At 37.0% G+C, this 13,604-nt stretch overlaps 1 protein-coding gene and 1 pseudogene across 1 annotated transcript in view; one reads left to right on the top strand and one right to left on the bottom strand.

The window, feature by feature from the left end:
* Positions 1–13,604, top strand: part of LOC139812081 (cilia- and flagella-associated protein 58) — a 346,663-nt gene that overhangs the window by 258,073 nt on the left and 74,986 nt on the right. The window contains exons 9-10 of the mRNA XM_071776708.1: positions 4,006–4,265; positions 4,806–5,060. Of these exons, the coding sequence (XP_071632809.1) occupies positions 4,006–4,265; positions 4,806–5,060 (515 nt within the window). The remainder of the gene's footprint in view (positions 1–4,005; positions 4,266–4,805; positions 5,061–13,604) is intronic.
* LOC139811419 (uncharacterized) lies at positions 7,616–8,822 on the bottom strand (annotated as a pseudogene).

Below are 13,604 nucleotides of genomic sequence, written 5' to 3'. Positions count from 1 at the left end.
CACACAAATTTAAAGACATAGATCGCCCGATTCAATATGCAAGTTGTACGTTAAGTCAAAGCGAACGCAATTACTCCCAACTGGATCGTGATTGGCCATTATTTTCGGCGTAAAAATTTTTTATGAATTTTTAATAGGACACAAATTTACATTACAAACAGACAACGCAGCGTTATCGCGTATTCTACATCCTGAAAAATCAATCCCAACAATAGCAGCAGCGCGGTTACAACGTTGGGCGGCATTCTTAGCAGCCTTTAGATACAAAATAAAAAGTATAAAAAGCAAAGACAACTATGCGGACTGGTTAAGTCGAATGCCAATCACTAGCACCAACAACATAAATAACAACAAATTTCCTATTCTAGAAGAAATCCCAGATGTCTATCTAAATTCAATAAAAACGTACGATTTCGCTAGCTTAGATTGGAAACAAGTTCAGAAATTCACGCGCGAAGATAATACTTTATGTAAAGTAATAGCGTACTGCAAGGATGGATGGCCGGAAAAAGAGCCTAAAGATAAAAACATTAAAACCTTTTGGCATAAAAGAGAAGCACTATACGGATCGGGAAGATAGCTGTCTCGAGATGAAGTGATTTTTCCGGCGCGGATTCAGTATTTTATACCCCCTCGGAGCGATAGATTCGGTGGGAGTAGTCGATCTCCGGGTAAAGCACGCACCGGGCGGAGCGGCGCGGAATTACGGTTTCCGACCGCGCTCTCGCGCTTGGCGAAGATCGGCTCCCGTCGGCGCTTGCCGGAGTTCCGAGGGGATAATGATAGACCTCGGTTTGGCCGGTTCGGGTGGGGTAAACCTCAATAAATTTTTTTTATTATTTTTTCCGTGTTTCTTGTCAAAAATGCCTTCGAAAACCACTAACATTTCGAAAGGCCAAAGTTATAGATATCGTCCCAAAACACGTTGTAACAAACATTTGGCATTACAGCTCTATGAAAACAAAGTTCAGCTATCTTTAATACTTTTCAAGTTATCTTGAAAAAGGCTTAGGATGGTTCACATTACCTTATAACTTTCTATATAATAGATTATTTATCAGAGAATAAAAAATAAACCAGCAGCAGATTATAACAATATATTGACATATTGACGGCCGACAGTATGTTGTGAAAAACCTCGTGTGTCGGCGAAATTTTGATATCAAAAAGTATGTTGTTTAAGACGTAATTTTACCCTACCAGCTACTAAGTATTAATCTTTAGTATGGCGTTATCTGTTTACAAATAATATGTATGTTTATTATGATTTGTAATAATTATTCATATGCTGTTATGTTGTGTGGAAGGTGACTGCTGTGGAGATGGTGTAAAATGTGCAAGAGATTGTTGTGGAGATGATTGTAAAATGTGCGGAAGACTGTCGTTGAGATGATGTAAAATGTGCAGGAGACTGTTGTGAAGATGATGTAAAATATTGGGGAGGCTGCATTAAATATTTGGCACAAATACTTTGATTTTAACATAGTGGTCGATGGGCGAAAAACTGTTGATTGTCGCAGCCATTAAGGAAAACAAAATGTCTATAGGATGAGAAACTTGTTCCTTTTTTCCACTAAATATTTTATTAGATTCGTAGAGGCACTTTCTTAGATTGCATTATGGGATGTCTGTTTTTTTTATGAATAAGCATCTTTTTGGGATTTGATTGAGATTTGTAATCTTTTGTATCGTCATTATTTTGAAATGAAGTGGTGGTTTCTGAATGTTCCTGAGAGTCTCTTTCTACACAAATCTCGTTACATAAATCTCCTTCTACACATCCGTTCACAATCCGTTCTACACATACTTATGTTTAATAAACGAACTTTAATTTGACATCCACGTCTATGCTCGATTGTTGGCTCGATTATTCTTACAATAAATCTCCTTCTTCTTCGTCGAAATTTCTTCAATAAATGTTAATTGCAATCTATCCTGATTTAAAAATTCGTTCAAAAATGACATCTGGTCTTGAAATTTCCATTTTGTTATTTTTATAGCTGTTTGTCCACTCTTTGTTTTCTACTTGCTCAAATGTTTTCGGAGATCTCAAAGATTTTCAGCGTGCTTTTGCATCTACAAATGAAAGAAATATTATATTATGATATGAAAGAAATAAGATGTTACTTCATGCATTAATATACAATATAATATTTTTTAATATTTTTATAACATTTTAAATTATTTATTATTACTGATATTGTTACTATTAGTTACTTACTACTTATTATGTTATTATGTAATAATAATAGCAACAATAGTAAACAAAAAATTGTTCTACAATATATATGTATATAATTCTATTTATAATTTTTAAATAATAATTTTTTATTGTTTTATATATGTTCATATATCTTGTTGAGGAATAATATACGTGTTTATCACGTTTTATGTGATTCTGTCATGTTCTTGTCATGTTGTAATTACGCGGTAACCTGTCGAATCACGTGTAAGTTCGAGACGGTCTTGTCTAGTGCGTAACGTGTGATTTCAAATACCGTTTGGTACTGTCGATTCTTGCGTTCTTCCCTTATCCCACACAGAACATAATATCTAATAGATATCTAATGGATCTTCAATGTATACCCATGATATCTGCGAGATATCTATTAGACATTTCATAGATATCCAATACGAGATCTAATAGATATTCATAGGATATCCATAGGGATATCTATTAAATATCCATAACATATCCAGTGGATATTTATATGGATAACTATTGGACGTCTACTGGATATTGATTAGATATTTGCGTGGATATTCATTCGATATTTTTTATTTCTATATACGTCCATTATATACATAGAATCCCATAAAACACAAACGTTGAATCAACATTTCAAAAATATTATTTCTCTAGATTTAAAAGAGGAGCCGGGTCGGATGTCGCAATTTTGCTTCGCCGGGGACTTGCTTATATTTGCTCCCAACAGAAATTTACTTACGAGTTGGTCTTATCATTATGCGCCACTTAGCGGCGTCGTCACAAACTAGTAAATATCTGTGGTAGACATGTGGTAGATACTTGGTGGACATAGATATGTGGATAACACGTGGATATTTAATAGATATCTTTGATAGATGTTTTGTGGACATGGATATGTGTGGATAACACGTGGATATCTAATGAATATCCCTGCTAGTTATTTGAGAGATATGGATTTTTTGTACATCTATTAGATATATCTCTCTCTATTAGATATCCATAGTAGATATGGACATCATATGGATATGTAGATATCCAATGGATATTTATTGTCTATTAGATATTTTGTTCTGTGTGGGGGGTGATTCTGTCATATTCTCACAAAAGAAAGAATTGTGGAGTCCACAAGACATAACAGTAAAAACGCAGATAGCAAGGAGAATTGAAAAAAAATTCTTTTGAAATTTTCAATTTATGAAGTAAATTATTTTTACGTATCATTTCTGTTCTAAAATGACTCTTAAGAGTTTAAAAAAAATTTATTTCTATGTCACCATTTCTGAGTTCTTCTTCAGATATAAAAAAAATTCTTTTTCTATTCCATAAGAATTTGCAATAATTTCGAAAAAATAATGCTTAGATACTATTCCAGTGGAGCTTTATCTGAGCGCTATTTTGTATCTGAAGAAGAATAAGAAAGAATCCTTCATGATTTATCCAAAAAGGATTTATCAAAAATTTTCTGATCCAGTTTCTGTATCATTAAGAACATAATGTATTAGTGTATCTTGCTATCTCTGCACTGTATGATATTTCGGAGATATCACGAAAAATATTACGGCCAAGTGTCTCACCTCTTATCCTAGCGCGTGAGGATTTTGCTTACGAGAAGGTATTGGCACATGTAGCCGCGTCGCGGCAGCGCACGTTACTAGTGCTCGTTGTTTTTTTTAAATATTAAAAAGGAATTCTTTTTTAATTTATTTCGAACAAATTAGACGAATTTAAAAAGGTAAATCTTTTCTGAGTTTATAAGGATTATTTGTGCTATCTAGGGTAAATAATTTATTTTGTAGTGTTGGGGAGGGTTGAGAAGGAGAAAGAGGAACTTAAGGTTGATCTACGAGTTTCTCGCATGGAGATATCCAATTTGCGGCAACAAATTGAAGAAGCAAAGAAGAAAGAAAAGAATCTTAGGCAGGCTATACAACGGGCAGATATAGATATTGGACATCGAAAGAAGGATATTGATAACGTCATGAATGAACGTGATATACTCGGTACACAATTGGTCCGAAGAAATGATGAACTTGGCCTCCAATACGGCAGAATAAAGGTTTGATTTTTACACCTGTCACATATTCGAGAGATTGTTGTTGCTTTTGTTTGTTTTTGTCTTCAAAATATAACACATTTGTTTATCTTTAATTATCTCGGAATTTGTTCATGTTTCAAGTACTTGATTAAAATCTATTTAATTCAATAATTAACGCTAAAATTCAATATTTAACTGATGATCGGCGTGCAGTAGGTTGGAAAAATTATATGTATGTATATATATATATATATATATATATATATATATATATGTATATGTACAGAAACTAATATTAGGTTGTCAAAGATCTAAGCTTGGATCGTATGGCTTTTGATTTTAATTTGATTGTTTAACTAATAAGTTTGGAGTAATTCTGAAATTTAAATTTGCCTATAATAAATTTAAAAAAAGTAAAAAATATATATGTTTAATAAGTCAATTGCTAGAGAGAGTAATGAGACTTATTACACCAAAAAGTTTAATGCAATTTGAATTTACTACATCTGATCTAGATAGCATTTCTTTTCTGGAATATACATATATATTTATATACTATAGGTCTTGAATAGAACATTACAATGTGGAGAAATACAGTATAATCAAAGATTGGAAGATATTCGACTGCTCAAGTTTGAAGTGAAGAGACTTAGAACCGAGAAAATGTTATTCGCAAAGAATATGTTAAATGTTAGCGACTTACGCCAAGAAGTTTTTCATCTAAATCGCGACCTGACAAAAGAAAAGCTAAAAGTCACCGCACTCGAAGAAGAAATTCAAACTCCATTGAATATACATAGGTGGCAAAAACTTGAGGTAAGTTTATTTTTAAAAAATTGGAATTTATGGATCTGTCGCTTAGAAGATAAAGTATATTAATTTATAGGCCAGTCATATTAGACATCGAACCTTCCAATTAATCTTCCCAGGTTGCAACCACCATGAATCGCTTTGATTTGAGGTGCTATAAGTGGGATTTATTTTACTTCGCAAAATTAACGGGGAATAAAAAGTTATTAACAATATTATCAACAAAAAACGCGATCTTTTATATTTTTTCTCAAATATCTCGAAAACTAAGCAAGATAGGGTAACTGTTCCGTAATTTTCTGTCAATTATCGCGATCTCGGATCAATAGCGTACCAGTGACGCCATCTGTCAGTCGCCCTCCGAACGAAGAGATTTCGCGCCGCTCCCCGCGTACACCCTGACCACAGGGCTTCTCCCGACGCGTATCGATCCGTCATGCCGGAATCACATGATCCCGGAAAAGCGAATGATTGGTCGATACGCGTCGTGCAACCGAAGGCTCCCGAAACGGGCTCGCAAAGGGCCGCGAGAGCTCCGGTCTCGACAGTAGTTACAATTACTCCGGTTCACGAGGTGGTACACCGCCGTGCATCCGTAAATCGTTCGTCCGTTCCACGCGGCCTTACAACCCGTCGTGCACACGGACTTAATGCTCAGCAAGAGCACCGCTAATTGTATCGCGCCGTCAGTGCGTCCGCAAAAATCCTACTTCGCTACCGCGAGTGGAGAACAACGCGTATAAGTCGCCCTGCGTGCATCGCCAATTGTCCGCTCGATCCTCGAGATCGACCCGACCAGTGAACAATCTCGCGTCTTGTGGTACCAGCAAGTGCGATAGTTGTAAACGCCTCATGTGCGTTAAACGAGTGCAAGACATTGCGCCTTCAATTCGCCTTCGCCTCCGCGCCCGGCGAACCGTACCGCGTCACGTAACCCGCGCACCGAGCCCACATCGAATCACGTGCACGCCGAGTGTCGCGCTTACTCAAAGTGCGTTCGCTCAAACTGTAATAAACTGACACTGTACATGAAAGACTTTGTGAATCCTCAAATCAAGTGTCCGTTTTCTCCTCGCACGCCGGATCCCTGTCGGGGTCGACTCGGCAATTCTTACGCTAATTGGCGCTCCGGAGTTACGCCCGGAATTAAAACGCCAACAGTAACTAACTATACATACCTTTTTTGTAGAGCATAAAATTATCTACAATAATGATTTAAACAACATTTATTGACAAGTCAGTCGTTTAGCTTGTACGCGCCGTCAAACTCCGAGACTCGGATCCCGAAAACCCTCGATTTCGTCGTTTTGCTTCCTCATAGAGGAAGCTTTGTTTTCGTAAAAATAATTTTTTTTGAGTTGCTTTTGCCAATGTGTTCAGAATGTTCTAAAACGATGAAAAATCGCTATTTTAAAAAATGTCGGTATGTGTGTATGTACGTGTGTATGTGTGTATGTGTGTATGTGTGTATGTATGTATGTGTGTATGTATGTATGTGCCAAATTTACCGAAATTTCTATAACTCCAGAACTGATCAACCAAATTTTAACCAATTATATATGAAATAGGGGTAGAAAAAACTGAAGAATATAATAGAATTATTAAAAATTGTTAATAATAAAGGGGTTACCGATTTTTTAATATATAATTCTTTAAGGCCGGTATTCATAGTCGGGTCTTATATTAAAGATCGTCTTAAGTATAGTTTTAAGGCGTCATCAGCCAATCAGAGGGCCGTATTAGCATCTTAAGACATATCACTTCCTCTATGAGGAAGCCATGTGCAAATTTCTAATTTGCACCATTTTTTGATTTTTTTTTTATGTTGCGCCGATGATTTTTTTCCGTCATTTAAAATAGAATTAAAAATTCCCCCAAAATTACACATTATCTGAAAACTACAAAGAATACTTTTCATGGTGCAACCGATTTTTTAGACCATTTTTCTTCAGTTTGTAGCTTTGTAAGCAAAAAGTTTTGACTCTTTGAAATAGTCTTAGTTTTTCGCTGTTTTTAGGCCTTAAAATTATTTTGAGACAAATTTTATTATATGCATCTTGTTGTGGACGAAATTTGCAACAAAAAAGGACGCTTGTATTTTTTTCGTACGACGAACGCTGATTTTTTTATTGACGCGCAAAATTATCCAAAATTGCTCACAGATCGGATTATGCAATACTTACTATAATTTTTCTACTATTTATTTGACAAGAAAACCTACAGAAGTGTCCCCCTCCGATTTTGATAAGCTTTTATTACGTTTAGTTGTTCTTTAGATGAAAATAAGGGACACGTATTTTTTTATACATGCCCATACGCGTGTTTAGGGGGTAAAACATCTCTTTGATAATAATAATAATAATAATAATTTTATTTAATTTTCGCCTTGCGGCTTAGAATGACTTCCGTCAACCCTTACATAAGTTTACAAACGCATAACATAACTTACAAACATATAACTTTCTCCTTTACATACATATATGTATATTACATATCACTTAGATCATCCTAACTAACTCCAAAACTAATTCAACATTCTAAATGTCCTTAAATTTCCTTTCCTACTCTTTTCCCTTTATCCCCTCCCTTTTCTCTGCCTTTTTTCTAACCTTTTCTATCCATTTCATTACTTCTAGTCCTTTTCCTTCCTCTCCTAAAAATTCTTTTAACTGTATCTCGCTTTTTGTCGCTTCACATTCTTTTAGTATATGGTCTATGTTCTCTTCTTTTTGGCATATTCTACATCTTCTATCCTCTTCCTCTCTCTAATGTTCACTGCCTTTCACCTCACTCCCGCATTTGTATCTGGCTATCAACATTCTATCCTTTTTCTTCTTCTTTCCTAGTAAATACTTTGGTAACTCCTTTGTTAAAATCTCTTTATAGTTACTATTGTATCTTGACTTGTTTATCTTTATCTGTCTCTCCTCCTTCTCCTTTTCCTCTATTCTCTTTACGAGATTCTTCGCCGCCTCCCGGTCCCCTGCCTCCATTTCTCTCCTCAGCTGCTCCTTCTCCATTTCTGCCCTCTCTACCAGTTCTCTTCTCTTTTTCTCCCACTTACTTTCTTTTTTCCTTGGTCTGCTCCTCTCTAGATCCTTTATACATGCTTGAACTATTTTCTTCTCTGACTGTCTCGCCTTCTCCTCATACCTCACAGCTCTCCTTATTGCCCTCATTTTTATCTCCTTTATTGTGGCTTCTTCTGATATTATATAATTCGGGGTTCTTCTATCCAATCCTAAAATCCATTTAACATACTTTCTTTTTATTACATCTAATCTGCTTTCGTACAGCCACCCTCATATTTCAGCTCCGTATAATGCCACGCTTTCTACCAGTGCCTCGAACATTTTCATTCTTCTTATATAAAATCTTCTTTAAATATTCTCTCTCCTATGCTCCATGTCCTCTTCATCGCTATTGTAGCCTTCTTCATCCTATTTTTTATATGATTCTCCACTCCCTTATTTTTTTGTAGTATATATCTTAGATACTTTCTATTTCTTTGACCTCCTCTATGTCTTCCTCTCCCCACTTCTATTCCCTTTTTTTCCTTCTTTCCCTCGCTTTCTCGAACACCATTATTTTTTATTTCTCTGGACTCAAACTCAAACCTTTTCCTTCTAAATACCTCTTGAACCTCCTCACCATTTCCTTCAATTCCGTCTCTCTCGTCGCCATTAACACTACGTCATCATCTGCGTATGATATTGCCCAGAATTTTTATTTCCCTATCACAAGGCCTTCTGCTTGCCTTCTTTTCATTCCTTCCTCTAAATCCATAATGTATAAATTGAATAGGTTCGGGCTCAACGAGCATCCTTGTCTTAGTCCCTTCTTTGTCCAAAATTCCTCTGTCTTCTTATCTCCTATCTTCACTACGTTTTTTGTTTCTTTTATGTCTCCATTATTCTTTGTCTTAAGTTATCTTCAATTCCTATCTTCCTCATATTTTATTCAATTTCCTTCTATCCACTTTATCGAAAGCTGCCTTAAGATCCACAAAGAATGCAAAAACCTTTCCACCTTTCTTACTCAGCTCCTTATTTGCTACATAGTTTACCGTATATACTACATCCATCGTTCCTCTGTTCCTTCTAAACCCGAATTGCCCTTTCCTTAACTTAGACTCCACCTCTTTCTCCAACCTTGCATTTAAGATACTTGCATGTATTTTGTACGCCATATTCATTAAAGTAACTCCTCGGTAATTTTTTGGGTCGTTTCTCTCTCCTCTTTTATATATTGGACTAATCATACCTTTATTCCAATCTCCCGGTATGCCCTCTCCTTTCCAGATACTGTTGATTAACTTCAGGAATTCTTCACCTACATCCTTTTACATAAATCTCCACGCCTCGTTCTCAATCCCGTTCTCTCCTGTTGCTTTTCCCATCTTCAGTTTCTTTATTACTTCAATCACCTCTTCCCTCGATATTTCTTCGACTCCCTTTGTTACCTCCACTCTCGTACCATCTTCTTCTCCCTTGTTTTCTATGTCTAGCACCACTCTTTCCTCTGTCCCTTCTAACATTTCCATAAAGTGGTCTCTCCACTCATCCATTTGTATCTCCTCGCTTATCCCCTTCTCTTCTTCCTGTGTTTATTTATATACTTCCAAGCTTCCGCTTCGTTTTTAATGTTCCTTATCTTTTCTTCTTTCTCGCTTTCGTGCCTCCCCTTCTGCTCCTTACACCATTCCTTGTGCTCCTTTCTTTCCCTCACATACTCTTCTTTTCCGATCCTTCCCTTCTTCCAGTCCCTCATCAATCTCCTCAATCTTCTTTTCCTTTCCTTCCATTCTTTATTATACCATTCTTTTCTTCCTAGTCTCCATGGTATTATCCTTTTCTTCTGCTTCGTGATATCATTCTTTACTTTTTCTTTCATCTCCTTCCAGATATCCTCTGTATCTATTTGTGTACTCGACCATCCTTCACATTTCTCATGATATTCTCTCCTCCCTTCTTCTGTCCAGTCGCTTCTTTCTAATTCCATTTTTTTCTTCCTTCTCCCTGTCTCCATCACCCGTGGTCCTGTCAACTCCACCTCCAGCGGAACATGATCCGATTCCGTTCTAATTCCTTCTTCCACCATATTTATTTCTTCTCCTGCTCTGTCATTCTCTAAGACATAGTCTATAATCGATAATCCCAAGTCTCCTATATAAGTCCATCCCCCTTCTTTTCCGAAACTCTCATTTAATATCGCCCATCCTCATTCTTCTATTTTATTTATTAATATACGTCCCTCTCTATTTACAACTTTATCTACTGACTTTCTGGTCTCGCTCCTCTTTTCTTTCTCTTCCTCCTCATTTATCGGTTCTCCTCTGCTTCCCGTCCTCGCGTTGAAATCACCTCCTACTAGCAACCATTCTTCATCCTCTTCTTGTACCTTCTTCCTTAGTGTTTCCATCGTATCTTCCATCTTTTGACTGTATAACGTGATTATTCTCCATTTATTTCCATTATACTCTAATCTGCTTTCCTACCACTTCGTCGCTAATCTCTCTAACCTTTATAAGTTTCAAATTTTTGTTGACTGCTGTTATTATCCCTCCTTTTGCTCTTCCTTTCCTGTGTTCCTTTTTTGCTGGTACACAATTCCAAATAAATTTGCTGGACAATTTATTTTTAATCTTCCTCCATCCATGTTTCTACTAGTCCTATCACGTAAAAATTCTCCAAATAATCCCATGTTTCTTCACATTTATTAATTAGTCCCGCCACGTTCCAAAAGCATATCCTTAATCCTTTTCCTTTTTCCGCCTTATTTTCCTCTTCTCCCTCCTCTCTCCCTGTCCTCCCTCTTCTCTACTCTTTTGGAAAAACATCTCTGCTTTCTAGCATTTCGGTGCTTTCATTCCATTTCCTTTCGCAATTGTTTATCCATATTCTTTGATATCCCACCGTTGCTTTCTTCCCCTTTTCTCTCTCTGCTTTTACTATACTCCATAGATGCTTTTGTATCTGCCTCTCTGTTGCCGTCAGATCGTCATCCATAAATATCTTTCTTGCTTTTCCTATCTCCTTCCTCTTTGCCATTATTTCTTTTTTTTTCTCCCATCTATTGAATCTGACTAGCGTCATTTTGTATTCTCCTCGGCCAATTACCTGCACTTCGTCCATTTCCATTTTCTTTTTGGTGATTTCTTCAAGAAATTTTTTTATCTTCTCTTTTCTTTCACCTCCATTTTCTACTTTCATTCCTTTTATAATTATATTATTTTTTCCTTTTTCTCCTTTCGGCTAATTCAGAGTTTCTTTCCATCTCCTTCATCTTCTTCATTAGTTCACTGCTCTCTAACTTTTCACCTCCGCTATTCTCCATTTTTTCTACTTTCTGCTTCAACTGTTTTATTCTATTTTCTAAACTCGCTTTTTGCTCTTTCCAAAGCATTTTTCTCATTCTATATTTCTCCCTCAGGTCGTGTATCTCTTTCATTATCTCTTCTTTATCCTTCTTTCTTTCTCTCTCTTGTTTATCCATTTTCGCTAAAATCTCTTTCAGCATTTTTTCCGCCTCCATGCCTTCTTCTTTCTTTTCCTCTCTTTATATCTTGTTTGGCGGCGATTTTATCACTCTTTTTCTTTACTAAAATTTGCCAGTATTTCCTTTTCGGCTTTTTCTGCTACTTCTTTTTCTTCCTCCCTTCTTCTTTTCCTTACGTATTCTATAATTGATCCTTGGCTTCCTGTCCTATCTCTTATTGACAGCTCCTCTGCCCTCGTGGGCCTGCCCCCTGTAATTCTACCTTTTTCTATTGTCCTCTTCTCCTTCTCGTCTTTCTTCAAGTTAATATCTTTTTCTTGCCCTTCTCCTTCTCTCGTCCATCTAAATCTTTTTCTCGCTTTTTATCTCTTCAGCACCTCTTTCCTTCTGTCACTCTCTTCTTTATCGACATGCTTTCGTGATACTCCGACTCCGGTTTCTCCGTGCCTGTTTCCGCTTTTACCACCTAACTTCCAAATTGTCGCAACAACACAGAATTCCCGAACTCGTCTGTAATTCGACTCCTACACTGCCGATTTATATCTGCGGTCAGTCCTGCATATCTGTGCATGCAAACCATCTGAAACAAAGTCGCCCCACGGTGAAGGAACGGCAGATAAGTTCGAAAAAACACTGACACGTTTGACAGGCGTGCTTCTCTCTACTTACTCAGTCACGGAAGTCAAAACATCCCTTTAAAAAAATCAGTTTTTCTCTTTCGGGCCGAATAGCTCCAAAACTATAAAAGATAAAATTTTAAACAAAGTTAAATAGTTTGAAGAGTTTAAAACAAAAATTTTTTATTTTTATTTTTTAATAAAAATAAACAAATTAAAATAAAAAAATTATTTTGTTATTATTTTAAAATGCTCTTCAAACCATTCAACTTTTGTTTAAAAAATTTTGTTCTATTTTTTATAGTTTCGGAGATATTCGGCCCGAAATAGAAAAACCGATTTTTTTTTAAGAGTGTTTTACCGCCTAAACACGCGTATGGACACGTATAAAAAAATACCTGTTCTTTGCTTTATCCAGAGAATAGTAACATACTGTTACGTCCTTTGGCTTCGAGTGAAGCGTTCTCCGGATTGAAGATGCGAGTCGGGAAGAGATCGCTGATCGTTCCTTGACGACCGCGTTGTTTACGGCCTTCGCCTGTTTAATTCTGTTTTGGGCTTCCGCCTCGTTCTGACGTGACAGCCCGAGTTCTCAAGTTGTACGAGTTACTGTAATAAATAAGTTCCTTTTCGTAACACGGAGTTCCTTCTTTTGCGCGAGTGCTCGGCGAACGTTGAGTGAGCGTGTGCAAGTGTTGTGGTCGTACGGACGAGCGTAACATTTTGGGGGCTCGTCCGGGATCAATCTTACGGGCGAGCGTCAACGAGCGATGAACGAAATGACAACGGCGGCTACGACGCGCTCGGCGGACGTCCACCTCAGAAAAAGGCCACGAGCGATGACGCCGGAGCAGCTCTCCGAGTCGGAAATGTTACGCGCTGCACGCAAGGAAATACGAACGTTCCAGGAGGAGAGGAGGCGACATCAGGAGCGAGAAGCAGAATTTTTTATTCAACTTCGACATAGGGACAAAGCGATACAGCTGGAGGAGAGATTTGCGCAGCTAAGTTTCTCTGACAATATTTCCCCTACCGATACAAATTCCTCATCGGAAAAAATGCGACTCGATTTGGGTTATAAACTGAAGCCTGACGCTTTTGACGGAAGTGTCCCGTTGCGAGAGTTCTTCTCGCAGTTTAACTTAATCACGCGCGCGAATCAGTGGAGCGACGCGACGAAAACCGTGGCGTTGGTTTCTTGTTTAAGAGGAAAGGCGCGTTCGGTTTTAGAGAGTGTACTTGACATAGAAAATTTAGAATTCTCAGAGTTAAAATCAAAATTAGAGTTACGTTTTGGGGAAAGTAACCTCACACAAAATTACTATTCGTTATTCACGAATAGAAAACAAAAGTTTGGCAAAGATTATGCTTCTTTGGGTTCGGAAATCGAAAGACTTTCTCAATTAGCTTACCCCAAATGTTCTCATACGATTAG

This window comes from Temnothorax longispinosus, chromosome 4 (genome assembly GCF_030848805.1).
Source record: "Temnothorax longispinosus isolate EJ_2023e chromosome 4, Tlon_JGU_v1, whole genome shotgun sequence".
NCBI classification, from domain to species: domain Eukaryota; kingdom Metazoa; phylum Arthropoda; class Insecta; order Hymenoptera; family Formicidae; genus Temnothorax; species Temnothorax longispinosus.
Note: the sequence above shows the minus strand (reverse complement) of the source record. Positions and strands in the feature narration are given on the sequence as shown.